General features: G+C 39.8%; 1 protein-coding gene across 6 annotated transcripts in view; it reads right to left on the reverse strand.

Moving 5' to 3' along the window:
- The window catches only part of helz (helicase with zinc finger), a 273,419-nt gene that overhangs the window by 129,851 nt on the left and 116,409 nt on the right, over nt 1-27,159 (reverse strand). For all 6 annotated transcript variants that reach the window (XM_020511475.2, XM_048610734.1, XM_048610735.1 and 3 more), the window contains 2 exons: nt 18,832-18,933; nt 15,072-15,250 (listed from right to left, as the gene is read on the reverse strand). In XM_020511475.2, the coding sequence (XP_020367064.1) occupies nt 15,072-15,250; nt 18,832-18,933 (281 nt within the window). The remainder of the gene's footprint in view (nt 1-15,071; nt 15,251-18,831; nt 18,934-27,159) is intronic.

Raw genomic sequence — 27,159 nt, forward strand, 5'->3', positions numbered from 1 at the left:
AGCACTATGCCAATAGTGGTGACAATTACTTACTAACTTTATTACAGATTTATAATTCTGATCAAACTCCTAGTTGCTGTGCAAGTACTTCAAAGGCAGTCAAGCATGTGAACCTTATGCTAATGTACATTCCAGAAGAGAAATAAGGACAACAAGATACAGAGATAATGAGTAGCAAACTGTGCGCAGGTCTAGGACAACCAGTCACAACACTGGTAATGATTTCAGAGTGACCTAATTTTGGTTTATTTCCATACAGGAAATTTTTGCAATGTTTAGTTCTGTCAGTGAAGGCATTACTTCAGTTCTGAAGGGAACATATAGCTGTAGTTTGTTGCATAACGTAATGCTGCAGTTCAAACAGAAGTGAGCTCAACTTTCTAATTCTGCACAATTTATGCACAGCACACTGCTTCCATCAAAAATATTTTCTCATTAATGTGGCAACTCAGTTCCTAAAGCAATCAGATATGCTAATTTCTAAAATAAATAGCATATCTTCAGAATTACTGACAACTGATTAAGAATCCGATTAAAAAGCCACATTAATTTTATTCCCATTAATTTTGTATTCTTCAAGGTCCATTCAGCAGCTTTCATTTCAAAGAACACTATGCAAAAATCTTATCTTAGTTAACTGCTGTCCTTCACTCTGGTCACATCACAAAAATTGCATGCTTCTCCTTTCTAATAACCCTAGCAGAATATCGCTTTTAACAGATAATTATAGAAACATCATAATTGTAAATGGTTGTCATTTAAAATAACATCTGGTTGCTATTAATAATGGAATGAGAGTATCAATAGATAGGGCACCCGAGTTCCTAATAGGTTTTAAGTCCGTGACCTTATAAATTCTAAAACAGAAGCAGGATACCTTATAATATAGACTTTTACGCACTTTGAATAATAGCACCTTCTACTTACCTCAAAACACAAATTGCTAGAGAGGGAGAAGAATTACCATTGCGATTTTCTGCAGCCAGTAGCTCAACCACTTCCATCCCAACTATACATGAAAAATTTATGTTGACAAGTATTTTCCATCTGTTAAATCTTAGTCTATTGCCATGCTTTTGTCAAAGCTTCCCATCAACAAGTGTAAATTGAGAAAACAGGCCTGACTGAATATCTTTACGTGAAGAAAGGTTCTTACTTGATTTGATGTGAAGACATGGAAATCCATTAAACCAACAATAAACTGATTAGATTACTCCTATGACATGTTGTGTAGGACTGCTAGTGAGAGCAACAAGGAACAGAATCCTTATTCCTAGAGGTTTAGACTGACATTAAAAGGCAAGTCAAAGGCTCAGCATTGGTCTGGATTGTTGAATAGGTTCACCAGCATTCATTTAGAAGCTATCAGAGGAAGATGAATCCAGATGTCTCTCAGCATCCTAATGGATAACATCCAGATTTGCCCATTCAGTTCTCTCTCTTGAAAATGACTACATCAGGTATTTAAATATTACTTGCTCAGAAAACTGAATTAAGTACCTTTTCCTACACCCATTAAAATCGTGACAATTTTTATCAAGTGGAACTTAGGGCTTCACTTTCCTGAACAGGTGGCTCTTCAGCCAGAGTAAGAAAGTTATTGGTTTAAAAGTCATTCTGCAGAAAGCATTTTTAATTTATATTGACACCTGGAGAGTGCCAAGAAACTGAGACATCAGAGGTGTCATCATTCAAACATAACATCAAGACAAGAAGCCAACTGGCCTGTTCAGTTTGAAAATAAGAATCATATGATAGTTATCAAAGAGGAATAGCAAATTCTATTAGTGTTGTGACCAAATTCCTGTATGCAGCAGCTATCAAGCATACAGAAACAGTCATTACTGTTCATGGAATGTTACTGTGGGTACAACAGCTGCCATATCAACTACATAACAATGATTTCAAACTAAATGACTACAAACCATCTTCAAGAAATGTCATGAAGTGTTTATAATAAGGCACGTTTTCCTTTCTCTATATAAAGAGAAAGTTATAATTTGAGAAGACAGTGAGGAAAACCTGACAAGATATTTCTTTGACAACAAAGTGCAGGGCTGGATGAACACAGCAGGCCAAGCAGCATCATAAGAGCAGAAAGGCTGACGTTTCGGGCCTAGACCCTTCATCACTTTCCTTTTTTTTCTTTTATTTCATTGAAGGCGAAAGAAGAGACAGTCAGTCTGAGAGGATACGCACGCATACAAAGAACAACTGGCAATGCTGAGTCTCAGCCAATGCATTCAAATTTAAAATTTGCAACAAGTTACAATCAGTGCTCTCAACAGCAGCTCAACAAATGCAGTCTAGAGAGATTTTTACTAGTTTTGAATGGAGTACAATGATCTTGCTTAATCAAACTTGTCCCCTTTATCATTCATGGGACCTGGGCATTGCTGGCTTGGCCAGCACTTTTTGCCCATCTCTGGTTGCTCTTCAGGTGGTGGTGGTGAAGGTGAACTGGTTTCTTAAAATATTACAATCCATTTTGTGCTGGTAACTCCATAGTGGTGTTAGGGAAGGTAATTTCAGGATTGGGCCCAGCGACACTGAAGGAGCAATGATACATTTCCAAATCAGGATGTTGAGTGGCAAGAAGGGAAACTTGCAGTTGGTGGTGTTCCCATGCATGTGATCCCCCATATCCTTCTTGACAGTAGTCGTGGTGAGTTTGGAAGGTGTTGTCTAAGGAGCCTTGGTGAATTCCTGGATGATAATGCAAAATGAATCCTTCTAAGCAATTAGCCAATTTATTTATAGAAAACAGGCTTCAGCACACATTGTCTTTTGAAACAAAATCATCTTTTAAGACTTGCATTTCACCTAGTTTTGCCTTAGGTGGTGACAGGGGAAAGATTTAAAAGGGATCTAAGGGGCAACTTTTTCACACAGAGGGTGGTGTGCGTACGGAATGAGCTGCCAGAGGAAGTGGTGGATCCTGGTAAAATTACAATATTTAAAAGGCATCTGGATTGGTATATGAAAAGGAAGGGTTTTGAGGGATATGGGCCAAATGTTGGCAAATGGGACTAGATGTATTTAGGACATCTGGTTGGCGTGGACAAGTTGGACTGAAGGGTCTGTTTCCATGCTGTTCGTCTCTATTACTAAGTTCTAGAACCACAAGATTATTACAACACAGAAGGAAACCAGTCTACCCATCATGCTGATGTGAATCCTTTCAAAGACCAATCTGATAAATCCCACTTTCTGGTTCTCTCCCCACAGCATGGTAAATTAAATTCCCTCCTAACGGCATTGTGGGTCAACACAATAAAGCGGTTCAACAAGGGCAACTAGGGACGGACAATAAATGCTGGTGCAACCAACGATATCTACATCTCACAAATGAAAATAAAATTCCTTCAACTACTTATCCAACTTCCTTTTCAAAGTTACCATGCATCCCACAAATCAAAGTCCTCTGATAAGTGAGTCCTCTGCCACTAGAAACAGGTTATTTACTGTTTCAAGCCCTTTATAATTTTTAACAGCCCTAAAAAATACCAGTTTACCTTTCTCTTCTAAGGATAACCACCCCAGAATCTCCAGTCTCCTCATAACTGAAATTTCAGTGCAGAAAACAATTGCTTGAAAAGGGAATGTCCAAGTTTAATTACAAATTAGATTTCAAATCCCAGGGAACCATTGGAGATAACTGAACATAAATTATTCTATTCTTCCCTGGAGAAAGCATGCCCTGTTAATGAATTATTATTTTATGGCTGGTGAAAGACACCCAGATGCAGTACATTATTAAGTAGAACTAGACTTAAAAATGTCAAAAGATACCTGAGGAATTGAAGGAGGGGAGTACAAAACTAGAGGGTATAATTTTAATGTGAGTGGAGAAAGATTTCAAAGGACCTGAGGGGTAACTTTTTCGACACAGAGGGTGGTTCGCATGTGGAATGAACTGCCAGAGGAAGTGATAGTTGCAGGTACAGTTACAACATTTAAAAGACATTTGGACAGGTACACAAATAGGAAAGATTTAGAGGGATATGGACAAAAGGCAGGCAAAAGGAACTAGTTTAGTTTGGGAAACTTGGTCGGCATAGTCAGATTGGACCAAAGGGTTTCCCTGCTGTATGATGTTATGACACTATAACTGAAGGCGCTTCTATCCCAAAACTATCTAAAAACTTGTTAAAGTCCACACTAGATGTTAGTATGCAAAATTGACTAAAGGTTCTCAACTTTTCATTTAAAATTTTCATTACTAAAATCAAACACCATTTCCTTTATTTGACACGGTATCTAGTTCTTCTGTGTCAACCTTGAAACCGAGCAACTGGTCAGGTATAGATCAATCAGACACTCTCATTATCCCAGAGGATCAGTGGCTGTGTTATGTCACCAGTCCTGAAGAAGGGTCTAGGCCCAAAATGTCGACTCTCCTGCTCCTCTGATGCTACCTGGCCTGCTGTGTTCCTCCAGCTCCACACTGTATCAACTCTGACTCCAGCATCTGCAGTTCCTGCTATCTCTCTGTTATCTCACCTGTTTGGAAGTCTGTCCTTATTTCACATCACCAAATTATGCCCCATAGGACCTTTGATTCAAATCCCATATCAGTACGGAAATCTGGTCTTGGCTTTCTATTATCTGGGTCTGAAGATCAGGTAGTTTGGGGATTTTCTGTCTTTCATTTAAAATGTTTAATTTTTGTGATAACTCTAGAAATAGCCAGTCTTGATTTCCAGTCTGCTACTCCAATGAGTTGTAACAGAAGATTGGCCAGCTGATAGGAAACATTAGGCATAAGTGAGTCATTTTCTGGGAGGCAAGATGTAATGGGTTGTGCCACAGTGATCAGTGTATGGACCTCAACTTTTAACAATTTTGATAATTGGCTTGGATGAAAGAATCAAAGGTATAGTTGCTAAATTTGCTGATGACATTAAGATGGGCAGAAAAGTAATTTGTGAAGAGGACATAAGGAAGCTACAAAGGTTTACAGGTTGGATAAAAAAGTGAGTTAGATATAGAAAATATAAACTGTCCTTTGCCATGAAGAGTAAAAAAAGTACTTTATCCAAATGGTAAGAGATTGCAGAATTCAGAGAGATAGAGGAGCCTGGGTGTCCTAATGCATGAATTACAAAAAGCTGGTAGGTAGATACAGCAAGTAATTAGGAAGGTTACTTAGTATTAACAAAAGCAAAGTTGCTGGAAAAGCTCAGCAGGTCTTGAGATATCTGGTATGCTCTTCGGAAGGTCAGCAGGTCTGGCAGCATCTGTGCAGAAAAATCAGAGTTAACGTTTCGGTTCCGGTGACCCTTCCTCAGGACAGTGCAGCACATTTTACTTAGTATTAACATTTATTGCGAATACAAGAGTAGGGAGGTTATGCTTATACAAGGCATTGGTGAGATTTCAATTAGAATACTGTGAACAGTATTGGTCTCCTTTAAGGATACAAAATAAATGCATAGGAAGGCAGTCAGAGAAGTCTCACCTGGGTTGTCTTATGAGGGTTGACTCCGCTAGAACAAGTAGTGACTGGAATAAGACACAGAAGGTCTTGATAGGGTGCCTATGGAGAGGATGTTTCCTCATGCAGGATAATCTAAAACGAAGGGTCACTGTTTAAAAATAAGGGATAGTCCATCTGGGAGACAGATAAGGAGAACTTATTTTCTCTCAGCAGGCCATGAGTCTTTGGAACTCTCTTCCTCAAAAGAAGGTACAGGGAAAGTCTTTAAAGCAGAGATGGATAAATTCTTGATAAGCAAGAGGATGACAGTTACTGGACTTATACAGGATTTTAAATTACTCAGATCAGCATGATCCGACTGAATGACAAAGCATGCCCAAGTTCCCGAGTGGCCTACTCATGCTCCGAGTTAGTATGCTCATGCTCAATTAAGTATTAATTTCTCCCATCAACTCCTAAAATAGACCGTTGAGCTCAACTTTGAGAATCAACAGAAACACGGTCCCATTGCAGTCAGCTGTCAGGCTGAGAGTGTGACCACATGGTTTCAGCACCAATCAATTTGATGCAATCCAGTGAAAAAAAACTCAAAAGTTATTGACTCCAACATGTTAATAAACGAGACCAGTTGAGTAGTGTGTGCAAAGGTACATAGGTTAACTGAGGCGCAGTCTGAAACATCCCTCATGAATACCCATAGTGCATAATTTGCATAAAGTGAGGGGACTCGAGTCCAATTGGATTGTGCAATCCATGGGTCTGGCAAAATGCATCTGAAACTCCACTACGCATGCAGAATTTAAACACTGATAGAATGTGTTCTGACCAAGGCCGTGAATTTAGTGCCTTTTATTCTGCTGTGATGTTGATCAGGAATTTGGATACTTCCTGAATTAAATAGGTTAGGTTGCAGAGATACAACTTCTTAGAATCCCTACAGTGTGGAAGCAGGCCATTTGACCCATTGAGTCCACAGTGACCCTCCGAAGAGCATACCAGATAGCCCACCCCCCTACTCTATCCCCGTAACCCTGCATTTCCCATGGCTAATTCGCCCAGCCTGCACATCTTTGGACAGTGGGAGGAAACTGCAGCACCCAGAAGAAACCCACACAAACACGGAGAAAACGTGCAAACTCCACACAGTCACCCGAGGTTGGAAACAAACCCAGGTCCCAGGCGCTGAGAGTCAGCAGTGCTAACCATTGAGCCACCATGCCACTCCCAGTTCTTGCCTGCAAGCATTGAAAAATTACTTGAACTCAGAACAGTCAAACTGTTAGGAGCACATAGGAACAACAATAAAACGCTGCCAGTTGAGGGGAAGTATTTTTAAAAGCAGAGACATATACAGACATTGTCATTGTTAATTTTGGACATTTTAAGGCAAATACACTCATATGGTTACACCTTATTGAAAGCCTACTCCTTCAGGAAAAGTAGAATGTTGAATCAAAAAGCATCATCTCTCCATGAAAGAAAACAGCATCCCAAATATAACACAATTACCACCTTCCATTAGAAAGTCTAATGAAATTTTTTCCATCACAGCAATTAAGAGTTTGAATAACAGCTTTGAATTCCACGGAACTAAATCCATACCTCATTATAAAGGCACAGATCACTGCAAAGAATCACCGTAGTTAATGCATAGAAGACTGACTTCATTTGGAACTACCACTGTGACAGCAACACTTTTAGCTTTATCATGAACACGTAGAACATCATACAGTGATGAGTCAAAGGGAAATCTAACAAACAAACACATCTTTTGTTATGAACTTGAGAGACTGCTTCTCTACTTGTGTTTTTTTTCCCCACTCAAAGTAGCAATGGAGAGTAATGAATTAAGCTTACTGGCGCAGTGATTAAAGTGTCTGCATTTACTAACATACATGAAAGAAAAATAACTGATTGTTTCAGTATATTATTCCCATTTGGAAATTAATGTGCAGGGCTGATTAGTGCAGCAAATTTTGAACTGAAATGATGTTTGTCAGAGGGTTCTTTGTATCCAAATAATACCCCATTTATATGACCAGTTCTCTTTTAGAGCAGGTTCCAAAAACAGCTTCACTGTTGATTTGGAGCCTTCCACCACCTCCGTCTGCACCAAGACCAGAGAGACAGTGACACGAAAGGCGACTGTCTTAATTGTTCTCCAGCGGCTGGTTTAAAACATATGCTGGTGATGAAACGGAACTATCTTAGGGTAGCGTGGGTTAGATTTCAAATGAACAATTTTAAATTGCATTTATATGGCATCTTTCACAAAACAGGACATCCCAAAGCACTTTAGAACTGTCAATTAAGTACCTTTGAAGTGCCATCACTGTTGCAATGCAGAACGGTGACAACCATTTGTGGACAGCAGGATTCCACAAATAGCAAAGTTATCATGACAAAAGCAAAGTCAAATAGTCACATTGTCAACTCCGTTTGAAAGGAACACAGAAAAAAGGTGCAGACCATTCAGCCCTTAAAGCCTGTTGCGCCATTCATTATGGTCATGGCTGATCATCCAACTCCCACTTTCCCCCCTAATATCCTTTAGTGCCTTTCTCCCAAAGTGCTCTATCCAACTCCTCATACTTTTTTTTGGCCTTGACTGCTTGCTGTGATAGTGAATTCCACAGGCTCACCAAAGTAAAACTAAAAGTCAACTTTGAATCACGTCATCAAAATGTATCACATATAAATTAATATAAACTGAGTACATCATTTGGGTCTTTAAGGGTTCCTGTGGTGCAGTGACAGTATTCCTGCCTCTGAGCTGGAAGACTTGGGTTTAAATCCTACCTGTTCCAGAGGTGTATAATGGCACATCTCAACAGGTCAATTTTTTAAAAAGTCAACAGGTCTTTCAATTAGTATATATTGATAGACTGACTAAAATCTATAGACAGACTGCAGTTAATAATCTTTGAATATTCAGGGATTTAGGAGCAGAAAATTCTCCTGACCGAAGGACTGTGGTATATTTGAGTTCCAAAGAAATTTCTTTAAAAAGAAAAAAAGATGAGATGGTCCACAGAAACTAAAAGAACAGCAATAAAAGATTGTTAAATTAATTAATGAGCTGAATAGAAGAGACCAGAATTAAATGGATTCATCAAAATTAATAGTCATAGTTAATGGTGCTAGAATTGCCACAATTCTGCATATGATCTAATTTCTTATTGAATAGCTCCGTTGAACATGCCTCTACCACACTTACAGGCAGTGCACTGTGTACCCGAACCACAATTCGTATGAAAAGGTTTACCTCATGTCACTTTTGCTTCTATGGGGATGTTACTAATTTAAGTCTGTGCCCTCTCATTCCCAATCCTTTCACATGTGGGAACTATTTCCCCCATTTACTCGAACCAGGCCTTTGACAATTTTAAATAATTCAATTAGGTCTCCTGTCAGTCTTCTCTTCCCGATGGAAAATAGTCCCAACTTCTCAAATTAATTTTCATTGCTGAAATTACCCATCGCTGGAATCATTTATATAAACTTTTTCTGTATTCTCTTCAATGCCTTCACATTCTTCCTAAGGTGTGGCATCCAGAACTGGAAGCAATATCCCAGTAGAGGCTGAATCAGTGTTGTACATAAGTTCAAGATCACCGCCTTGCTCTTACAAACAATGACACACAGGATACTGTGCTCGTGAATTTAAAACGTTCTTTCAGCTTACTTAGGCACCTAAAATGACTTATAGACATATAAAACACCCATAAAGCCTCTGCTCCTGCACCTGCTTCAGCTTTGTATCTTTATTTTGTATAATTCATCCAAGTTCCTCTGACTAAAATGTATCACCTCACACTTCTGCACATTGAATTTCATCTATTACATATTGGTTCACTCCACAAATTTGTTCTATCCTTTTTGAGTTCTACACTGTCCTCCTTGCAGCTTACGATGCTTCCAAGTTTTACATCATTGACAAATTTTGAAATTGCGCCGAAACACCAAGGCCTAGATCATTATAATATGTCGGGAAAAGCAAATGTTCCAACATAGACTGATGGGGGAAACTCCACTACAGATCTTGCCCAGCCAGGAAAACATCCATTAACCATAATTCTCGGTTTCATTTCACTCAGCCAAATTCTTTTAAATTCATTCATGGGATGTTGGGGTCATTGAACCAGTATTTATTACCCATTCCTAATTACCCAGAGGGCAGTTAAGAGACAACTACATTGCTGTGGGTCTGAAGTCATAGAGTCATTCAGCAAGGAAACAGATCCTTTAGCCCAACTGTCCACGCCAACCACGTTTCCGAAACTGAACTAGTCCCATTTACATGCATTTCTGGCCTCAAATGTAGTCTAGACTAGGTGAGGATGCCAGATTTCTTTTCCTAAAGAACATTAGTGAACTCGAAAGATTCATTAACTCCTGACAACATTGAATTCTATTTCCACTATGTGCCATGATAAGACTCAAATGCAGGTCCCCAGAATGTTACCTCGGTCTCTGGATTAATCATCTAGTGATAATACCGCTAGGCCATTGCCTACTGCTTTTGAATCCCGTCCCTTTTATTCCATGAACACAACTTTGTTCATAAGTTTGTTGTGCAGCACTGTATCAAATGCCTGCAGGTCAATGTATACCACATCAAAAGCATTGCTCTCATCAATCCTTTCTCGTATCTCTTCAAACATCTCTAGTAAGATGGTTAAGCATGATTTTCCCATAATAAATCCACACTAGCTCTCTTTAATTAAGCAATATAAACCAGTTAAGGAAAAACTTCATTCAAAAAATTAAAAACATAAAACTGCAACTGCTAGCAAGTTGAAACTTAAAAACCAAAAATACTAGAATGCACAGAAGGTTCACCATGTGCAAAAGGGAAAAAAGAGGCTATATTCTTCAAAATGATTTCTGAACACCAGAAAGGTTTTAGGTACACAGAAGCCCCATTCCAGCTCTCATAATATCAGTGCAGAGAAAATTCTTAAGAAAATCAAGAATTTAGCACAAAGCTCCACTATTCACTCACGCTGCAGACATATAAACAGTGCTCCCCTGACTCTTCTGTATCAAATTGTAAGAAAACATCACCATTTGAGCACCTGTCAAAGAAAACAGCTTGTAATAAATGACTCCTTTACAGACAGGTTATCATCTGCATCCCAGTCATGACTCTTCTCTTAGGATATTATTTTCAGATATGATTCAGAACATTAGGTAATCCATGAATTGTACAAGTGAAGTGAACGTATTTTTTTAAAAAATAGATCAAATTTTAGCAAAAGTTGTATTTGGGTTGGAATTTACATTCGTATCAACAGAACTTCTGCAATATCCATTGATTTCTTGTAGCATACATCAACTTAAATAAACTTACATAATTAATACCATCTTAAGTTGGTTATTTGTATTCAATTTATTACTCCACCCAACTGGACAGCAGTTTGCATGACATCCATCAAAAAATAAATCAATTACACCGAATATATCCTAGAATTAAATATTTAGCGGCCTGGAGTAGCCTTCAGATAATCAAACCTGCACTGATTCAGCTATTGAGGCAGCATGGTGGCTCTGTGGTTAGCACTGCTGTCTCACAGCGCCAGGGACCTGGGTTCAATTCCAGTCTCAGGTGACTGTGTGGAGTTTGCACGTCCTCCCCGCGTCTGCATGGGTTTCTGCCGGGTGCTCCGGTTTCCTCCCACAGTCCAAAGATGTGCAAGTTAGGCGGATTGACCATGCTAAATTGTCCATATTCAGCGATGTGTAGGTTAGGTGCGTTAGCTATGGGAAATACAGGGTCTGAAAGGGATGGTATTTAGAAGGTCTGTGTGGACTTGTTGGGCCGAATGACCTGTTTCCACACTGTGGGGATTCTATGATATGATTCAATGATCTATTCAATTCCATGCACTACCCTGATTCCTTTGTAACATTTTCTTTTGCAAAGATTTATTCACTTTCACTTTAAAAACTCTTTTCAATTGTTGGACATCACATTTTTGCTAAAGGCAATGGCTTGTGCAATGAAATGTTGAGAAAGGATTGGAACACCCTGGTCAGATTTGACACTAAGCTGACAGGTCTCATTTGTTCTTAGCATTGCACTGAGGATTCAAGCTTCGTGCAACACAACTGTTGGATGACTCTACAAACAACAGAAGACTGCAATCTGATGCTTTATTTATATGCAAACACAAATAAGCAAACTGCCAACTAGCATGTTTCAGCAAATCTTTCCTCAATCATATGTGAGGTGCATATGAAAGGTGAGAGATTTATACATACATCATTTTTTAAAAAAGAGTTTGGATTATAAACTCGTGGCATGTGTGTGCTGGTCTATTTGTATGGAGGAGTTTAATAATTAACAATATCAGTCTTTTCAGAACCATAATTTTAAACTAGTATGTGTCAGAGGGATGGCTGAAGGTTCCCCGGCATGTTAATGGAAAGTTGTTTATATTGTGAGGCTTATGACAGACAGAAAAACAAACATTAAGATGTTAGCTTTGCAGAAATTAGGATGGGCATCTTTAAAAAAATTAGAAGCTTTTGAAATTCAGTTTGAAGGAGATGTGACTGAAGTTGGATATAAGAATAGGCTCTCCTAGAAACGTACTTTGCTCAGAACTGTTAAAAGACTAAGTTACCTTGATGAAAGTTTTTATAGTTTCAGTTTGAGAGAACTAAATCAGGAATGTTTAGTTAGAAATACGCATTGTTTGTTTAAAGCTGAGAAAGTCTAAGATCTCAGAGGTGTGAGGATTCAAGGAAAATACATCACAGTTCACAGGACGGGAATGGGGGGAGGTGGAGTTGTCATATTTACAAATCGGGCAAGGAAGGAAAATTTTTCCTTTTTTGAGTTAACTGTGAAGTGATGCTTTTGGGGAGCAGTTGGAACTTCATTTTACCATGTGTTTTGAAATCTTCCAAACTGTTAAGATTTAGATAGCTTGGACATTTTTTTATATTTCTCGAGTAATTTCTCTGGTTTATTGCTAAAACCAAACCTGTTTCAGCCAAACATCTCCACATTAAATTGAAAAAATCCGCCACACCAGATTTCATATTGGGATCCATTAGTAGCAGAAACTTGGATCACAGAACAAAGCAAAGGTAGCTGGGGATTTAAGGTATGTTCACTGCTGTAGACTTTACCAGCAGCTAGTCTGTTTGCAAGTATTTGCAGCTAATTGAAAAATACCAACTTAACACTTCCTACATTCCATGCCTTCTTCAAACAAGGTCAAAGAGGTGCCTCACTGCAACATCTGACAATGTACCCATTTCAAACAAGGCAAAAACTTCATAAAACAATGGGGCAGCTGCTGCACATATGTAGTCTAATGTTCAAGTTTATTTTTATTCTGATAGAAAAAAATTAGCCATGTTTTGTAAAAGCAAACCACCAAAAACATTATAAAGATACAAACCAGACCTACAAACCAGGTTGAGCTTAAATATATAGTGCCCAAGATTAACCAATGTGCAAAATTCACAGGCCTCAATAAGTGTTGAACATGTAGCATATTAGGAAACCACAAATATATCACAACAAATGCTGGTGCACTTAGTCTCTCGGCACTTATCAGTGTGCAGGCTCAGTTTCAAGATGCCAATTCCAAAATGAGCTGTTTTGAGGTGAATTTGGGTCTCAGTCATGTGAGCAGATAATTGGGTCAGTAAAATTATTTTTAAAAGGCAATTTTGAGAGAGTGATTGGGATTATCCAGTTGGCCTCCAGTTTTCTGAGGCAAATTGAGTAGGAGGTGAAGATCAACTGTCCTACAGGCCATTCAAGCACTCCTGCCATGACTATTGGCCTTCCCTGTTCATCCGAGTGGAGATACAGTGATAGCACACCCTGTCGAGGGGATTCCCTCAATCATCTCACCATGGTAGTGTGGCTAATTTCTCTCTTCTTTAAATGAAGTTTTTTTTAAAAAGTGTCCAATAAGTGGCCTTGCATTGAGCCACTCACCCAGTTGCTTAGTTGTAATGTAATGAGGTGCTTCCCTGAAACTGGAAGACCAATGACTGGCTCTCCAACTTTGCTCTTATTGGTATTGGTCAAAATATTCCAAAATTTACTGGATTCCAAGAGGATTGGAAAACCTCTAAGGGAATTAGGCAGAAAAAAGGAAACTATAAGCCAGTTTGGAGTGGAATGTCACAAGAATCAGTCCTTGGGCTTCAATTATTTACCATGTACATTAATAATCTGGAGGAGAGGGTAGAGTGCACTGTATCCAAATTAGCTCTCAGTACAAATAGGTCTGGTTATGATGCAGACATAAGAAATCTGTAAGGGTCTATAGATAGGTAAAGTGAATGATCAAACACTTGGCAGAGTTTAATATATGAAAGTGAGAGGTCATACACTTCGGTATGAAGAATCAAGACAGACTATTATTTAAATAGAGAGAGACTCCGATTAAATGCAGCACAGAAGGATTTGGGTGTTCTTGTGCATGAGCATTAGAAGTTAACATAACGGTGCAACAAATAATTAACAAGACAAATGGAATTTTGGCCTTTATTGCTAGGGGGAGTTTAGAAATAGGGAAATCTCAGTACAATCATGAGGGGCATGGATAGGGTGAATAGACAGGTCTTTCTCTGAGGGTGGGGGAGTCCATAACTAGAGATCATAGGTTTAAGGTTAGAGGGGAAAGATTTAAAAATGATCTGAGGGGTAACTTCTCCACCCAGAAGGTGCTGCATGTATGGAACGAGATGCCAGAGGAAGTGGTGTAGGTGGTTACAATTACATTTAAAATCGATCTGGATGGGTATATGAACAGGAAGGGATTAGAGGGATATGGGCCAAATGCTGGCAAAAGGGACTAGGTCAGATTGGGATGTCTGATCAGCACAGAAGAGTTGGGCCAAAGGATCTGTTTCCTTGCTGTATGACTCTATGACAATTATACAGGGCGCTGGCGAGGTGACATGTGAAGCACTCTGTACAATTTTGGTCCCCATATCGAGGGAAGATTCATTGACATTGGAGGTAATTCAAAAGGGTTTCACTTGGTTGATTCCTGGGATGAAGAGATTGATTTATCAAGAACACTTAAGTAGGTTAGGTCTTTATTCATTACAGCTTAGAAGAATGAGGGGCGATCTTTTTGAAACAGACAAGATTTTGAGGAAGCTTGACGGGGTATATGTTGCATTGATGGTTCCACCAGTCAGGCAATCTCAAGCAAGGGGACATAGCTCCAGTATATGGGGACATTCATCTAAAACTGAGGCAAAGGAATTTCTTCTCACAGTGGGTAGAAATGGAATTCTCTACCCCAGAGAGTTGTGGAGGCTAGATCACTGAAAGTATTTAAAGAGACGATAGGTAGATTTTTGAAATACAGGAGTTAATGTTTATGAGGAGCTAGCATAAAAGAGTTGAAGCCTGGGGAGGTTCAGCCATTCTCTTATAGAATAGCAGGGTAGACTTGATAGTGTGAACGTCCTACTCTTGCTTCTATCCCTTATGTGTTTAATTAGATAGGAAACTCATCTCCTTTCCAACTGAGAATCTGAACTTTGATCAGATTCCCAATGGAAGTGGGTCCTCATATAAAAATAACTCTGTTTTTATTTCCAATCTTTGTGGCAAAAATTCAATGACATGCCTTATATTACTCACCTAATTCAAGGTCCAACTGGCAGAGATATTGTGACGTACTAAGAGTAACCACCACCACTCGATGTCTCAAGATATCCTCTTTCTGTGGCATTTGAAAGGTGGAATGTGTGCTTGAAATCAAACAGTATTGTTGCACTACTGGATGCACAGTCTTCACCCATCGATTTCTGAAATATACCCTGTAATTGCAGAAACCCAGCTTCAGGAAATATCGAATTCAAATATATTTTATATCAACCTTGCCTCTTTACATTCATTTTGTTAATCACAACTCCAACTTTTCTGCATCTTACAGATGCAAAATTTAAAAAAAATTAATAGATCAACCCAAACAGAACTAAACCAGAACCTTAAGGCCCAACCATCAGTGGTAGACGAGAATGCACTTTTGAGAAAACAAATTCATCTATTTGAATTGTAGATTTTGTTCATGCCATCTCAGCAAGTTGGAATTTGGGAAGGTCCCATTAGTAAAAGATAAATCAACAATCAAGCTACAGGTATAGTAGGAACTGCAGATGCTGCAGAATCTGAGATAACAAGGTGTAGAGCTGGATGAACACAGCAGGCCAAGCAGCATCAGCGGAGCAGGAAAGCTGACGTTTCGGGCCTAGACCCTTCTTCAGAAAAGGGCCTAGGCCCAAAACGTCAGCCAAGCTTCAGGATTGGGCTGTTGAACATCTTTGAACAGTGTATGGAAAAGCAATAAGTACAAATAAATGGGGGCGGGACTTTGTGTAAGAAATTCCACTCATTCAATCATTTTATTCATCTTTCTCCTGAAGGTAGAGTCCAGTTTCACAGGCAAAAATGTCCTTTGATATTTGATCTATGACAGCAAGTGTTCACATAATAATCCATGATAATCAAAGCTGTTCCTATTCAGTACCCAAATACGTATCTTTCAGCTAAGGCATCTGGTTAAAGTTCAGAAACACTAACTACGGCTCATAACACTTCTTCGTCACCAGTTCCCTTCCCAACCACCTTCTAGTCTACAACTGAGACTCTTCCAAAGATTTGACTCAGGTCAGCATACTCAGCACGATGCAGGAGACAAAAGCTAGCATCTTCCCAACTGAATATAGGCAATGCCTATACATTCTGAACATCCAGAAAGCTTTAAAAATACCAGATGCTTGTTGTGAAAGACTTAAGAAGGTCATAGTTATTAAGGATTCCTGGCAAGATCCTGCGGCAAGCCATGAACTTCGCTCTTGCCACACTAAAGGTTATCTGAACCTCTGCACTCTTAGGTTTGAGTTACCAAAATCAACATTGCTTGTAATGTTCAAAGAAATGCACATCAAAAGCTATCCTCAACCAGTTGCACAGGACAAGTTCAAAATCAACTATAGAAAAAAGAAAGAAATACTTAAATACATTTAAACTGCAGCATTGTATTAAGGTGGACAATGAATTAAAGGGTTTTTATCATGGCTGAAAAGAAACTTGAGCGAGTGATGCATTTTTTTCCCCTGAATCAACCTGTTCAGATGTGGTTACACCCTCTGGATCAGGTCTCCTGGTTGAGAGGTAGGGACACTACCACTGCACATGGTTTCTAAGGTAATGGCTCAGAAAGATTGCATCTGGGAACACTTAAGGAATTGAAAATTTCCTCAGAAAAGTTTCAAATTTAGGTTATCTAAAAATTAAGAAATAATAATTGAGAAAAATAAGTGAGTTATACAATGAGGCATTAAGGCTGATCTGCTTAAAATTCAACATGCAAAACTCAGAATCAATTCAAAAGTGTTCCCCAAAGTTATGAGGATGTAGGTTCAAGTCCCACCCCAGGATTTGAGCATAAAAGTCAAGGCTGACATTCCAGTGCACTGCTGAGTGAGTGATGCACTAGCGAAGATGCAAACAATTTGGAGGAGACATTAAACCAAGCGCCATCTGTTCTCTCAGATGAATGTAAAGAAATCCATGGTATTTTCTCAAAGAGAAGCAGAGAAATTATTCCATCTCCTGGCCAATATTTATTACTCAAACAGTGTCTCAAAAATAGATTGTCTGGTCATTACCACGTTGTTGTTTGTGGGAGTTTGCTGCCAGGATGACACTGCCTGCCACATTACCAACATTATAACTGCGAACAACATAAATGACAAGTCGGCTTTTTCTTTTATTTGATCCAACCAAACACAATAAGAACAAACTACGGGTTCAAGAAAGGGTTGATAATAGAGGAAGAAGGTTTCAATGTTTTTTCTGACTACAAGAATAAGATAAACATTACCGTTTGTAAAATAGCTGGACTTTGCACAAAGTCCCTTCATACATTTCCCTAGTAATTCTGAAGGCTCATTATAGGAAAAAGTGATCACAGCATTGACTAATTTAAACTGTGACAAACGCAGCCCAATGGGGCTATGGCATCTACACCTGCAAACCATAACATTAAAATAAACAAAGATGTTGTATTATTTAGTCACTAATTCAAGATTTAAAGACAGCAATTCAAAACATTAAATCTTTAGCAGTTATTGAACGAGGCAAACTCTTTAAACCTTAAACTGAGACAGAAAATATCCTAAACTAAGATGGGATTTCAAGCTCCACTTGGTCTTAAATGTTAACCACAGTTGAACAAATCTTCAGACATGTGCGCCAACAATAAGTGTAGGATATAGCCAGAATAATGACCGTAAAGGGTTCAGCTGTTATGAGATGTTCCTTTGAACAAAGTGTCAATTGGAGAAATTTAAAGGAATATGAGAAATTAGCCAGCAACTTGTAGGGCATTTATGATGCATGGATTTACAATGACTGAAGCATGTTTCTATAAATACATGCACAAGACTTTAATGAGAGGAAAAGGTCACAAATTTTCTGCAAAATATTTTAATTATCACTAAATGGTTTAAGATTGTTTCTTCACACATTTCCTAACTACTAAATTACAGAGCGAGAGAAACTCTAAACCTCTGCTTTACTATGTGCAACAAGTTACTTCGTAAAACCTGGTTAGAGACAAAAAAAAACTGCAGATGCTGGAATCCAAGGTAGACTGGAAGAACACAGCAAGCCAGGCAGCATCTGGAGGAAAGGAGAAGTCATCGTTTCGGGTATTACCTTTCTTCAGAACTGGACGTGGGGGTCGGGGGAGCTGCAGATAAAGTGGGGGGGGACGAGAGGGGCGGGGAAGGTAATGGAATGGTGGCAATAGGTGGGCACCGGTACTAGGTACAACCTGGCTGGTTGATTGGAGGGATGAATCTAGTTGATGGCTGGAAGAGAGGGTCAGAAGGTGGAATGGAAGGGAGGAGGTGGGGCTGCAAAGGGAGCTGAGGGATGGGTGGGTAGGTTATTTGAAATTAGAGAAGTATTGTTGAGTCCTCCGGGCTGTAAGGTGCCCAGGCGGAAGATAAGGTGTTCTTCAAATTTGACCATTCCGCTAATCCCTTCACACCCCTCTCTTTATCTGCAGCTCCCCTTACCCCCACATCCTGTCCTGAAGAAGGGTAATACTCGAAATGTTGGCTTCTCCTTTCCTCCTGATGCTGCCTGGCTTTCTGTGTTCTTCTAGCCTCCTTTTTATCTACTTTTAGAAACCTATCTTCTCCAATTTGGCAGAGGGTAAAAGGGGGAAAGAGACATGTCATTATGCATCAGTTTGTAATGTGTCATTCTAGCATTCAGTGCAAAATATCAAAACCTGCAGACAGTCATTGCCTGGCACATCACATTACTGCATTCTTCAGCTGAAATATATTATTGTCAAGTAATGTCAAATGTTTCAAAGTCATACCTGAGAGGCCTAGCCTGTGGATTTCCAGCTTCTACATAAGGATGGAGATAATCTTTTATATATAAATCAGCTGCACTGTTGGAGTGGGTGCAAATAAGGATCCTGCATGTGGGGAAAAAAAGCAATGTTGAAGGACAAACATAAAAGAAAATCAGGTCAGACTAGGAGCAAGGAATATCAAATAACAAATGTTTGAATTAATGTTATAGCAAGCAACATGATTTGCTCACTTTAAGCTGAAAATCACCTGCCAAAATATCCATTCTATACTCGCCTCAAGTCTCTAAAGACAAAATATGAGCAAGACTTCAAACTTCCCAGGGGAGATACAGCAGGTCTTCGATGGAGACCTTTAAATATGACTTGGCCATACTCCAGCAACTACTTTTGGCATACAACTCATGAAAAACCCCAAAGTATACTTAGCAGCTAGCTTTGTTTAATAGTTTGGTTAGTCTTATTTCCTTTCAATCAGCATATATTCAGGAATATCATTGTCTTATTAACAAATGGCTCTCTCTTATTAACCCCCCCCACCATCCCCAGACAGATGCAAAAGATAGATAACTGGTGCCTCATTCATCCATTCACTTCTAACACGCACACAAACAATTTCAAGATTTATAGAATCATATCACAAATGTATTGCGCTGTGAACTATTCCACAACTGTATGGAGAGCTGTTCGTAGGGGTGACACTAACAGGGAACTGGATCAAGTAGAAAACAACTCTCAGAAGTATGACAAACTGAAAAATGTGCCAGGCTTTAAGACAATGCAGATAAGCATGTAGATAGTGTATAAACATAATATGCACAGGAGGTGCTTATGTTTGCATGGATCTGATGCCCTTGTCCTCTTGGACAGTGGAGTTGAAATGGCAAGTCTAATGCTGAGTGCAAGATTCACCCAGCGGAGTATACAGTTTGAAAGAAGTGCTTGAAAAGCCACTGGCATGAAAGTCTTTGGATCAGTGAATAAGTGGATGATTCACTGTCAGGATTTGATGCACCAAAGACATATCTGTTGTGAGAAACGTTTCAGCAGGTTCCAAGATCCACACAGTGGAGAATGGGATTACTTTTAGCAGCTACTTTCTGGGTGAACAAGGACCAGCCACAGCAGCATCAGAGAAGAAAACAGACACCTCCAGTGAAGCCACTAAGGCTAAATGGAACAGACATGAACGCAACCATATGCACTGCGCAGGCTGTAAGGCCCAGGGTAATGGACCTCCAGTTTGTTAGGAACAGTGTTTAAGAAAGCAGTACTTCAGCAGTTCAGCTGTGACTGCCCAGTGCCACCTGTTACAGCAAGGTTAATAACACATTTGAAAGCTTGGGTGAAAGATTGCACGAATACAGCCAACATCAAGTTGCAATAATCAAAGAAATTCAACAATAACAAACCTTGTTTTAAGGCATGCAATTTGCTTTGAGCAGGTACCATGTCTTCAAGACATCTTGCCCTCAAAATAAATGAGCTGCCCACCTGTGCTAGAAATCATTCAGATGACTTACCAGAAAGATTCAAATGAGCCTGACCAAAGAGTTTGCAGCCCCTCAATGAATGTACTGAATGGGTGGATACCCCACTCAACCCATCCATTTGACACCCAAACAGCACTTGTAGTGAAAAGCAAATCTGAATTCATTGCTTGTTTTTGAGATCTTGCCTTTTTCTCCACTCAAAAATATTACATTCAGCCAATAGCTGAAATCTGAGTTCAGATTGCGCAGGATGGGTAAATTATTTAACATTAAAGACTAGCCATCTCCATTGCATGGTGTATAGGAACTGAAAACTAGGAATCACTTTAAAAAAAAAATGGTGAGGGAGTGGCAGGCAAATGGATCAAGTGCACAGATAACACATTTTTTTGGCATCCCTACGTTTATTACATGCGTTGATAGGTAGATGATCTGGCCTCTTCAAGCAGTTAGAAAACTACAGGAGTGGCTCCTTTACCAATTACTGGAAAACGCTTGATAATGAGTTACCTCTTGTTCAAAAACAAAAAAACATTTTCATTCATACAGTCTTAACATTGGACTGTTGGATGCAGCTTGGAGCACCATGAGCCAAAACAAGAGAATAATGCAGCAGACAAAAAATACAATATATACAAATAAGAAAGGGTTGAAATTAAATCTGCAACTTCCTTATGGAGAACAGAATCAATCCTCAACGGCTGTTCTGACAGTTCTAGGGAGTTAACATTTGGATGCTCAAATCTTTGAGTTGTACTTTCACTGCATTTATTTTAGCCTACAGTAAAGCCATCTATTGGTACACAATTCCTGCCTCACTTCCAGCTGCATTTCAAAACTCTGTCTTTTAAGTCTATCAAGCACTGACAAATGAGATTTGCATATTAAATAAGCAGATATTTTTGTTACTATATGATTGTTACATGCCTAGATATTTTAACCTGGTTATTTCATCTCTACACGAATTTGATATAAGCCATATTGCAATTCATCATTTGGGTTATGACAATATTTCTTGTGTAAAGTACCACTGTACACATTTCAGAATGTATAAATATTTTTCTCAACCACTAGTGGAGATTTTTTTAATGAACTGACTCAAACAAACATCGAAAAATCACCCAGGACAGTCTGATTTTCATCACGGTGAGTTGCAGTGACAGATGCATCGAGAGTAGAAACATCAAAAATAGGAGCAGGAATAGGCCATTTAGCCCTTTGATATTGGTCTGCCATCATTGCTGATTGTGCAACTCCATATCTGTTCCCACCTTCTCCCGGCAACCTTTGAAAGCTTTCAAGGAAGAGTTTGATGTAGTTCTTAGAGCTAAAGGGATCAATGTTTTGGCCTCAACTGTTTACTGTGGCAGAGAATTCCATGAGCTCATCTCATGCTGGATGAAGAAATTTTTTCCTGATCAAGTCCTAAATATCCTACTCCGCATCCTTAGACTGTGTCCCCTGGTTCTGGCCTCACCATTCATAAGGAACATCTTTCCTGCTTTTAAATTTTAGAATTTCATAGATTTCCATGAGATTCCCCCCATCCTCATTCTTCTAACTCCAGCGAAAACAGACATAACTGATCTAGTCTCTTTTCATGCATAAGTCCTGCCATCCCAGGAATCAGACTGATAAATCTTCAATACACTCCATCCATGGCCAGAATATCTTTCCTCAGGTAAGGAGACTAAAACTGTACACAATATTCCAGGTATAGTCTTAATGAGACCCTGCACAACTGCAATAAGACGGATTAAGTTCAAGAGCCATGAAGTTATGCTTCAGCTATACAAAACCCTGGTTCGGCCACATCTGGAGTATTGTGTCCAGTTCTGGTTGCCTCATTACAAGAAAGATGTGGAAGCGTTGGAAAAGGTGCAGAGGAGATGTACAAGGATATTGCCTGGAATGGAGGAAAGGTCTTACGAGGAAAGGTCGAGAGAGCTAGGGCTTTTCTCTTTAGAACGACAAGGGATGAGAGGTGACTTGATAGAGGTGTACAAAATGATCAGAAGTATAGATAGAGTGGATAGCCAGAGACTTTTTCCTAGGGTGGAGGTAGCTATTATGAGGGGGCATAGTTTTAAAGTGAGTGGAGGTAGATATAGGGAGATGTCAGAAGTAGGTTCTTTACTCAGAGAGTGGTAGGTATGGTATGCCTTCATCACTGCTTGCTACACCTACATGTTTACTTTCAGTGGCTCGTGTACTAGGACATCTAGGTCTCATTGCATATTCCCCTCTCTCAAGTTATAACCATTTACATAACAATCCACCTTCCTGCTTTTGAGACCAAGGTGGATCACCTCACATTTATCCACTTCATACTGCATGTGCCACGCATTTGCCCACTACTCAACACTTCTAAATCACACGTATGCATCTCTGCATCCTCCTCACAGTTCCCCTCCAACGCAACTTTGTGTCATCTGCAAACGTGGAGATATTACATTTAGTTCCTTCATCTAAATCATTACTGTACTGTGAATATTGGGGTCCGAGCACTGATCCCCACAGTACCCCACCAGTCATTGTCTGTCACTCAGAAAAAGACCCATTTATTCCTACTCTAATTTCCTAATTGCCAATTGGTTCTCTGTCCATGTCAGCACACCACCCTCAATCCTGTGCACATTAATTTTAGATGTTAATCTCTTATGTGAGAACTTATCGGAAGCCTCCTGAAAGTCCAATTAAACTACATCCACTGACTCCCCATCATCAACTCTGCTCACTACATCCTTATAAAACCCAGATTTGTTGAGCATGATTTTCTTTTGATCTCTGACAGACTCTGTCCGATCCTGTCACTGTTTTCCAAGTACTCTGTTATGCAATATTTAATAACAGACTCTTGCATTTTCCCATTACCAGTGTCAGTGTAACCAGTCCATAATTCCTGGTTTTCTCTCTACCGCCCTTTTAAACAGCAGGGTTACATAAGCAATCCTCCAATCTACAGGAACAATTCCAGAGTCTATAGAATCTTGAAAGATGATCACCACTGCATCCATGATTTCCAGGACCACTTCCTTAAGTTCTCGAAGGTGTAGATTACTGGGCCCTGGAATTTTATCAGCATTTATTCTCATCAATTTCTCCAACACCATTTCCCTATGAATACTGATTTCCTTCAGTTCCTCCCTTTCACTAGACCCTGTGTTTGGCTTTTGGGATGTTATTTATGTTCTCCAGACAGAACCAAATTATGTATTTAAATGGTCTGCCATTTCTTTGTTCCCCATTATAATTTGCACATTTCCAACTGCACGGAATCTACATTTGTCTTCATTAATTTTTTTCTCTTGTCAGATTTACAGAAGCTTTTATAATCAGTTTGTATGTTCCCTGCAAACTGACTTGCATATTCTGTCTTCACTCTCTTCAGCAATCCCTTTGTCCTCCTTTGCAAAAATCTAAACTGCTCCCAACTACTCTCAGGTCTGTTGCTTTATCAGCCCATTTGCATATCACTTCCTTTGCTCTAATACTATCCCCAAATTCTCTTGTTAGTCACGGTCATGCCATCTTACCGATTTTCCTTTTAGGCCAGACAGAAATGAACAATGTTGCAGTACGTCCACACATTCTTTGAATGTTTGCCATTGCCTATCCTCTGTCATCCCTTTGAGTAAAATTCCCCAATTTATCATATCCATCAAGCACCACATACCATCATAGCTTCCTTTATTTAGATTCAGAACCCAATCTCAGAATCAACAATGTCACTTTCCACCTTCATGAAGAATTCTACCATATTACAGTCACTCTTCCTCAATGATGTCACACAGCTACGCTGCTGATTACACCTTTCTTTTATGCAATACCCAGTGTGGAAGGGCCTGTTCACTCATTGGTTCCTCAACATATTGATCTGAAAACCATCCCAAACGCACTATAGTACTGCTAAGTTAATTCTTACATCACATGTTCCCTGAAAACTGATATCAACCAGGAATGCACCATTGTAATTGGTTCAACCCAGCCCCATTTTTAAACAATAGCTTGGCAGGGTAACAAGATATCTGAAAATGCAATCATCTGGAGAGTGTTTTGTAGCAACCTAGATTAAACTTCAAAATCCCAACTATACTGGCAGATGATGGATTTTAATGCAAGTAATTATGACAAGAGCTAAAGAGCATTATCTTGATATCTCACATACAGGGCATCTGCAATCTTTGTTAGCAGAATTCTAGAACAAAACTAGTGCAGATAATCATTTGCCACGTGCTCTTTACAGATGCTGGCACTTTGTCCATTAACATTCGCAAGGATACTCATCTGCCATCCACTACTCTGTTTCATAGGCTCAACATTTTGGCCTTATAATCATCGTAGAATCCCTACAGTGTGGAAACAGGACCTTCGGCCCAACAAGTACACACTGATCCTCAGAGCATCCTACCCAGACCCATCTCCCAATAACCCACCTAATCTACACATCCCCAAACATGGCCAATCCACCCAGCCTGCACTTCTTTGGACTGTGGGAGGAAACCGGAGCACCCAGAGGAAACCCACACAGACAGAGGGAGAACATGCAAACTCCACACAGACAGTCACCTGAGGGTGGAATCGAACCCGGGTTCCTAGCGCTGTGAGGTACCACTGAGCTACCATGCCACCCCAATTTTGAAAAGACTGACATTATGGTTCAGGTTGCATATAAACATCCAATCACAGCCACTGTGGATACAATCAATACCTTACCGTTATGGTTGCAGTCAAATTCTACCTAGTCCTCATCACTCAACATGGATCAGCTACTGTCATCACATTAAGAGACTTTATCATTTCCATTTGCCCTGGTTGCAACGTATTATTGGTATCAAATGGCAGGAAGGATGGGTAACTTTTCAATGTTGCAATACATCTAGATTGAGGTCACAATCAAAAGGGGCCAGTTTTGTTAGTCTTGATGAGCCATTTGCACTGATCATTACTAACTAATTGTTTCAAGATCTTCAGAGCCAGTTATAGCAATCCTTCCAGCACATAACTTGACACAGAGCAGGAATCAAATCTGGGATGTCAGAACTGTACAGCACAGGAATGGGCCCTTTGGCCCACAATGTTGTGCCAAATATGACGCCAAATGAAACTATCCCCTTCTGCCTGCTCTTGGTCCATATCCATCCATTCCTTGCATATTCATGTGCTTATCGAAAAGTCCCTTAAATGCCCTTATCATATCTGCCTCCACCACCACACCAGCAGTGTGTTCCAGACTCCTATCACTCTCTGTGTAAAAAACCAGCCGCTCACATCTCCTTTAAACTTTCTTCCTCGCACCTTAAATGCATGCCCCTAGTATTAGACATTTCAACTCTGGGAAAGAGATTCTGACCGTCAACCCTATCTATGCATCTCATAATTTTATAAACTTCTATCAAGTCTCCCCTCAGCCTCTGCCACTCAAGAGAAAACAAACCCTGTTGTTCTAGCCTTTCCTTATAGCTCATACCCTCTAATCCCGACAGCATCCTGGTAAGCCTCCCCTGCACCCTTTCCAAAGTCTCCACATACTTCCTGTAATTTGGCGACTAGAACTGAATGCAGTACTCTAAGTGTGGCCTAGTCTTATAAAGTTGCAATATTACTCTTGTACTCAATTCCCTGACCAATAAAAGGCAAGAATGCCATATGCCTTCTTTACCACCCTATCTACTTGTGTGGCCACTTTCAGGGAGCTATGGACTTGAACCCCAAGATCCTTCTGTACATCAACACTGTTCAGAGTCCTGCCATTAACTACATACTTTTACTTAACATTTGATCTCCCAGAGTACATCAGCTCACTTACCCAGATTAAACTCCATCTGCCATTTCTCCACCCATATCTTCCATTGATCTATATCTCACTGTATCCTTTGACATCCTTCTGCACTGTCCGCAATTCCAATGATCTTTGTATCATCTGCAAACTTACTAACCCACCCATCTACATTTTCATCTAAGTGATTTATATATATCGCAAACAGCAGAGCTCCCAGTATGGATCCCTGCGGAATGGACCTCCAACCTGAAAAACACCCTTCCTCCACTACCCTCTGTCTTCTATGAGCAGGCTATTTCTGAATCCACACAGACAAGTCACCATGGATCCCATGCATCTTAATCTTCTAGATGAGCCTATCATGAGGGACCTTGTCAAAAGCCTTACTAAAACAATGTCCACTGCTCCACCCTTACTGATCACCTTCATCATCACCTCGAAAAATTCAATCAAATTACTAAAACATGGCCTCCCCTGCACAAAGCCATGCTGACTGTCCCTATTAGGCCATACTTTTCCAAATGTGCATAAATCCTATCCCTTAGAATTCTCTCCAATAGGTTCCCAAACACCGATGTGAGACTCACCGGTCTATAGTTTCCTGGATTATCCCTACTTCCCCTGTTGAACAGTGAAACAACATTGGCTACTTGCCAGTCATCTGAGACCACTCCAGTGTCTAGTGAGGATACAAAGATCTTGGTGAAAGCCCCAGTAATCTCCTCTCTTGCCTCTCTCAACAACCTGGGGAAGATACCATCAGGCTCTGGGAACTTATCCTCACATCTTCATTGCTCTTAAAGAGATCTTAATGCTCTTCAAGAGATCCAAAACCACTTCTTTCTTGATGCCAAAATGCCCTAGCAAATTAGCATACTCCACGCAAATCTCACTGTCCTTCATATCCTTTACCTGGGTGAATATCGATGCAAAGTACTCGTTTAGGATCTTCCCCACATCCTCTGCCTCCAAGCACAAGTTCCCTCCTTTATCCTTGAGTGGTCCTACCTTCTCCGCAGTTATCCCCTTGTTTTTAATGTGTCTATAGAATGCCTT

This window comes from Rhincodon typus, chromosome 23, assembly GCF_021869965.1.
Source record: "Rhincodon typus isolate 14 chromosome 23, sRhiTyp1.1, whole genome shotgun sequence".
Classification (NCBI taxonomy): Eukaryota; Metazoa; Chordata; class Chondrichthyes; order Orectolobiformes; family Rhincodontidae; genus Rhincodon; species Rhincodon typus.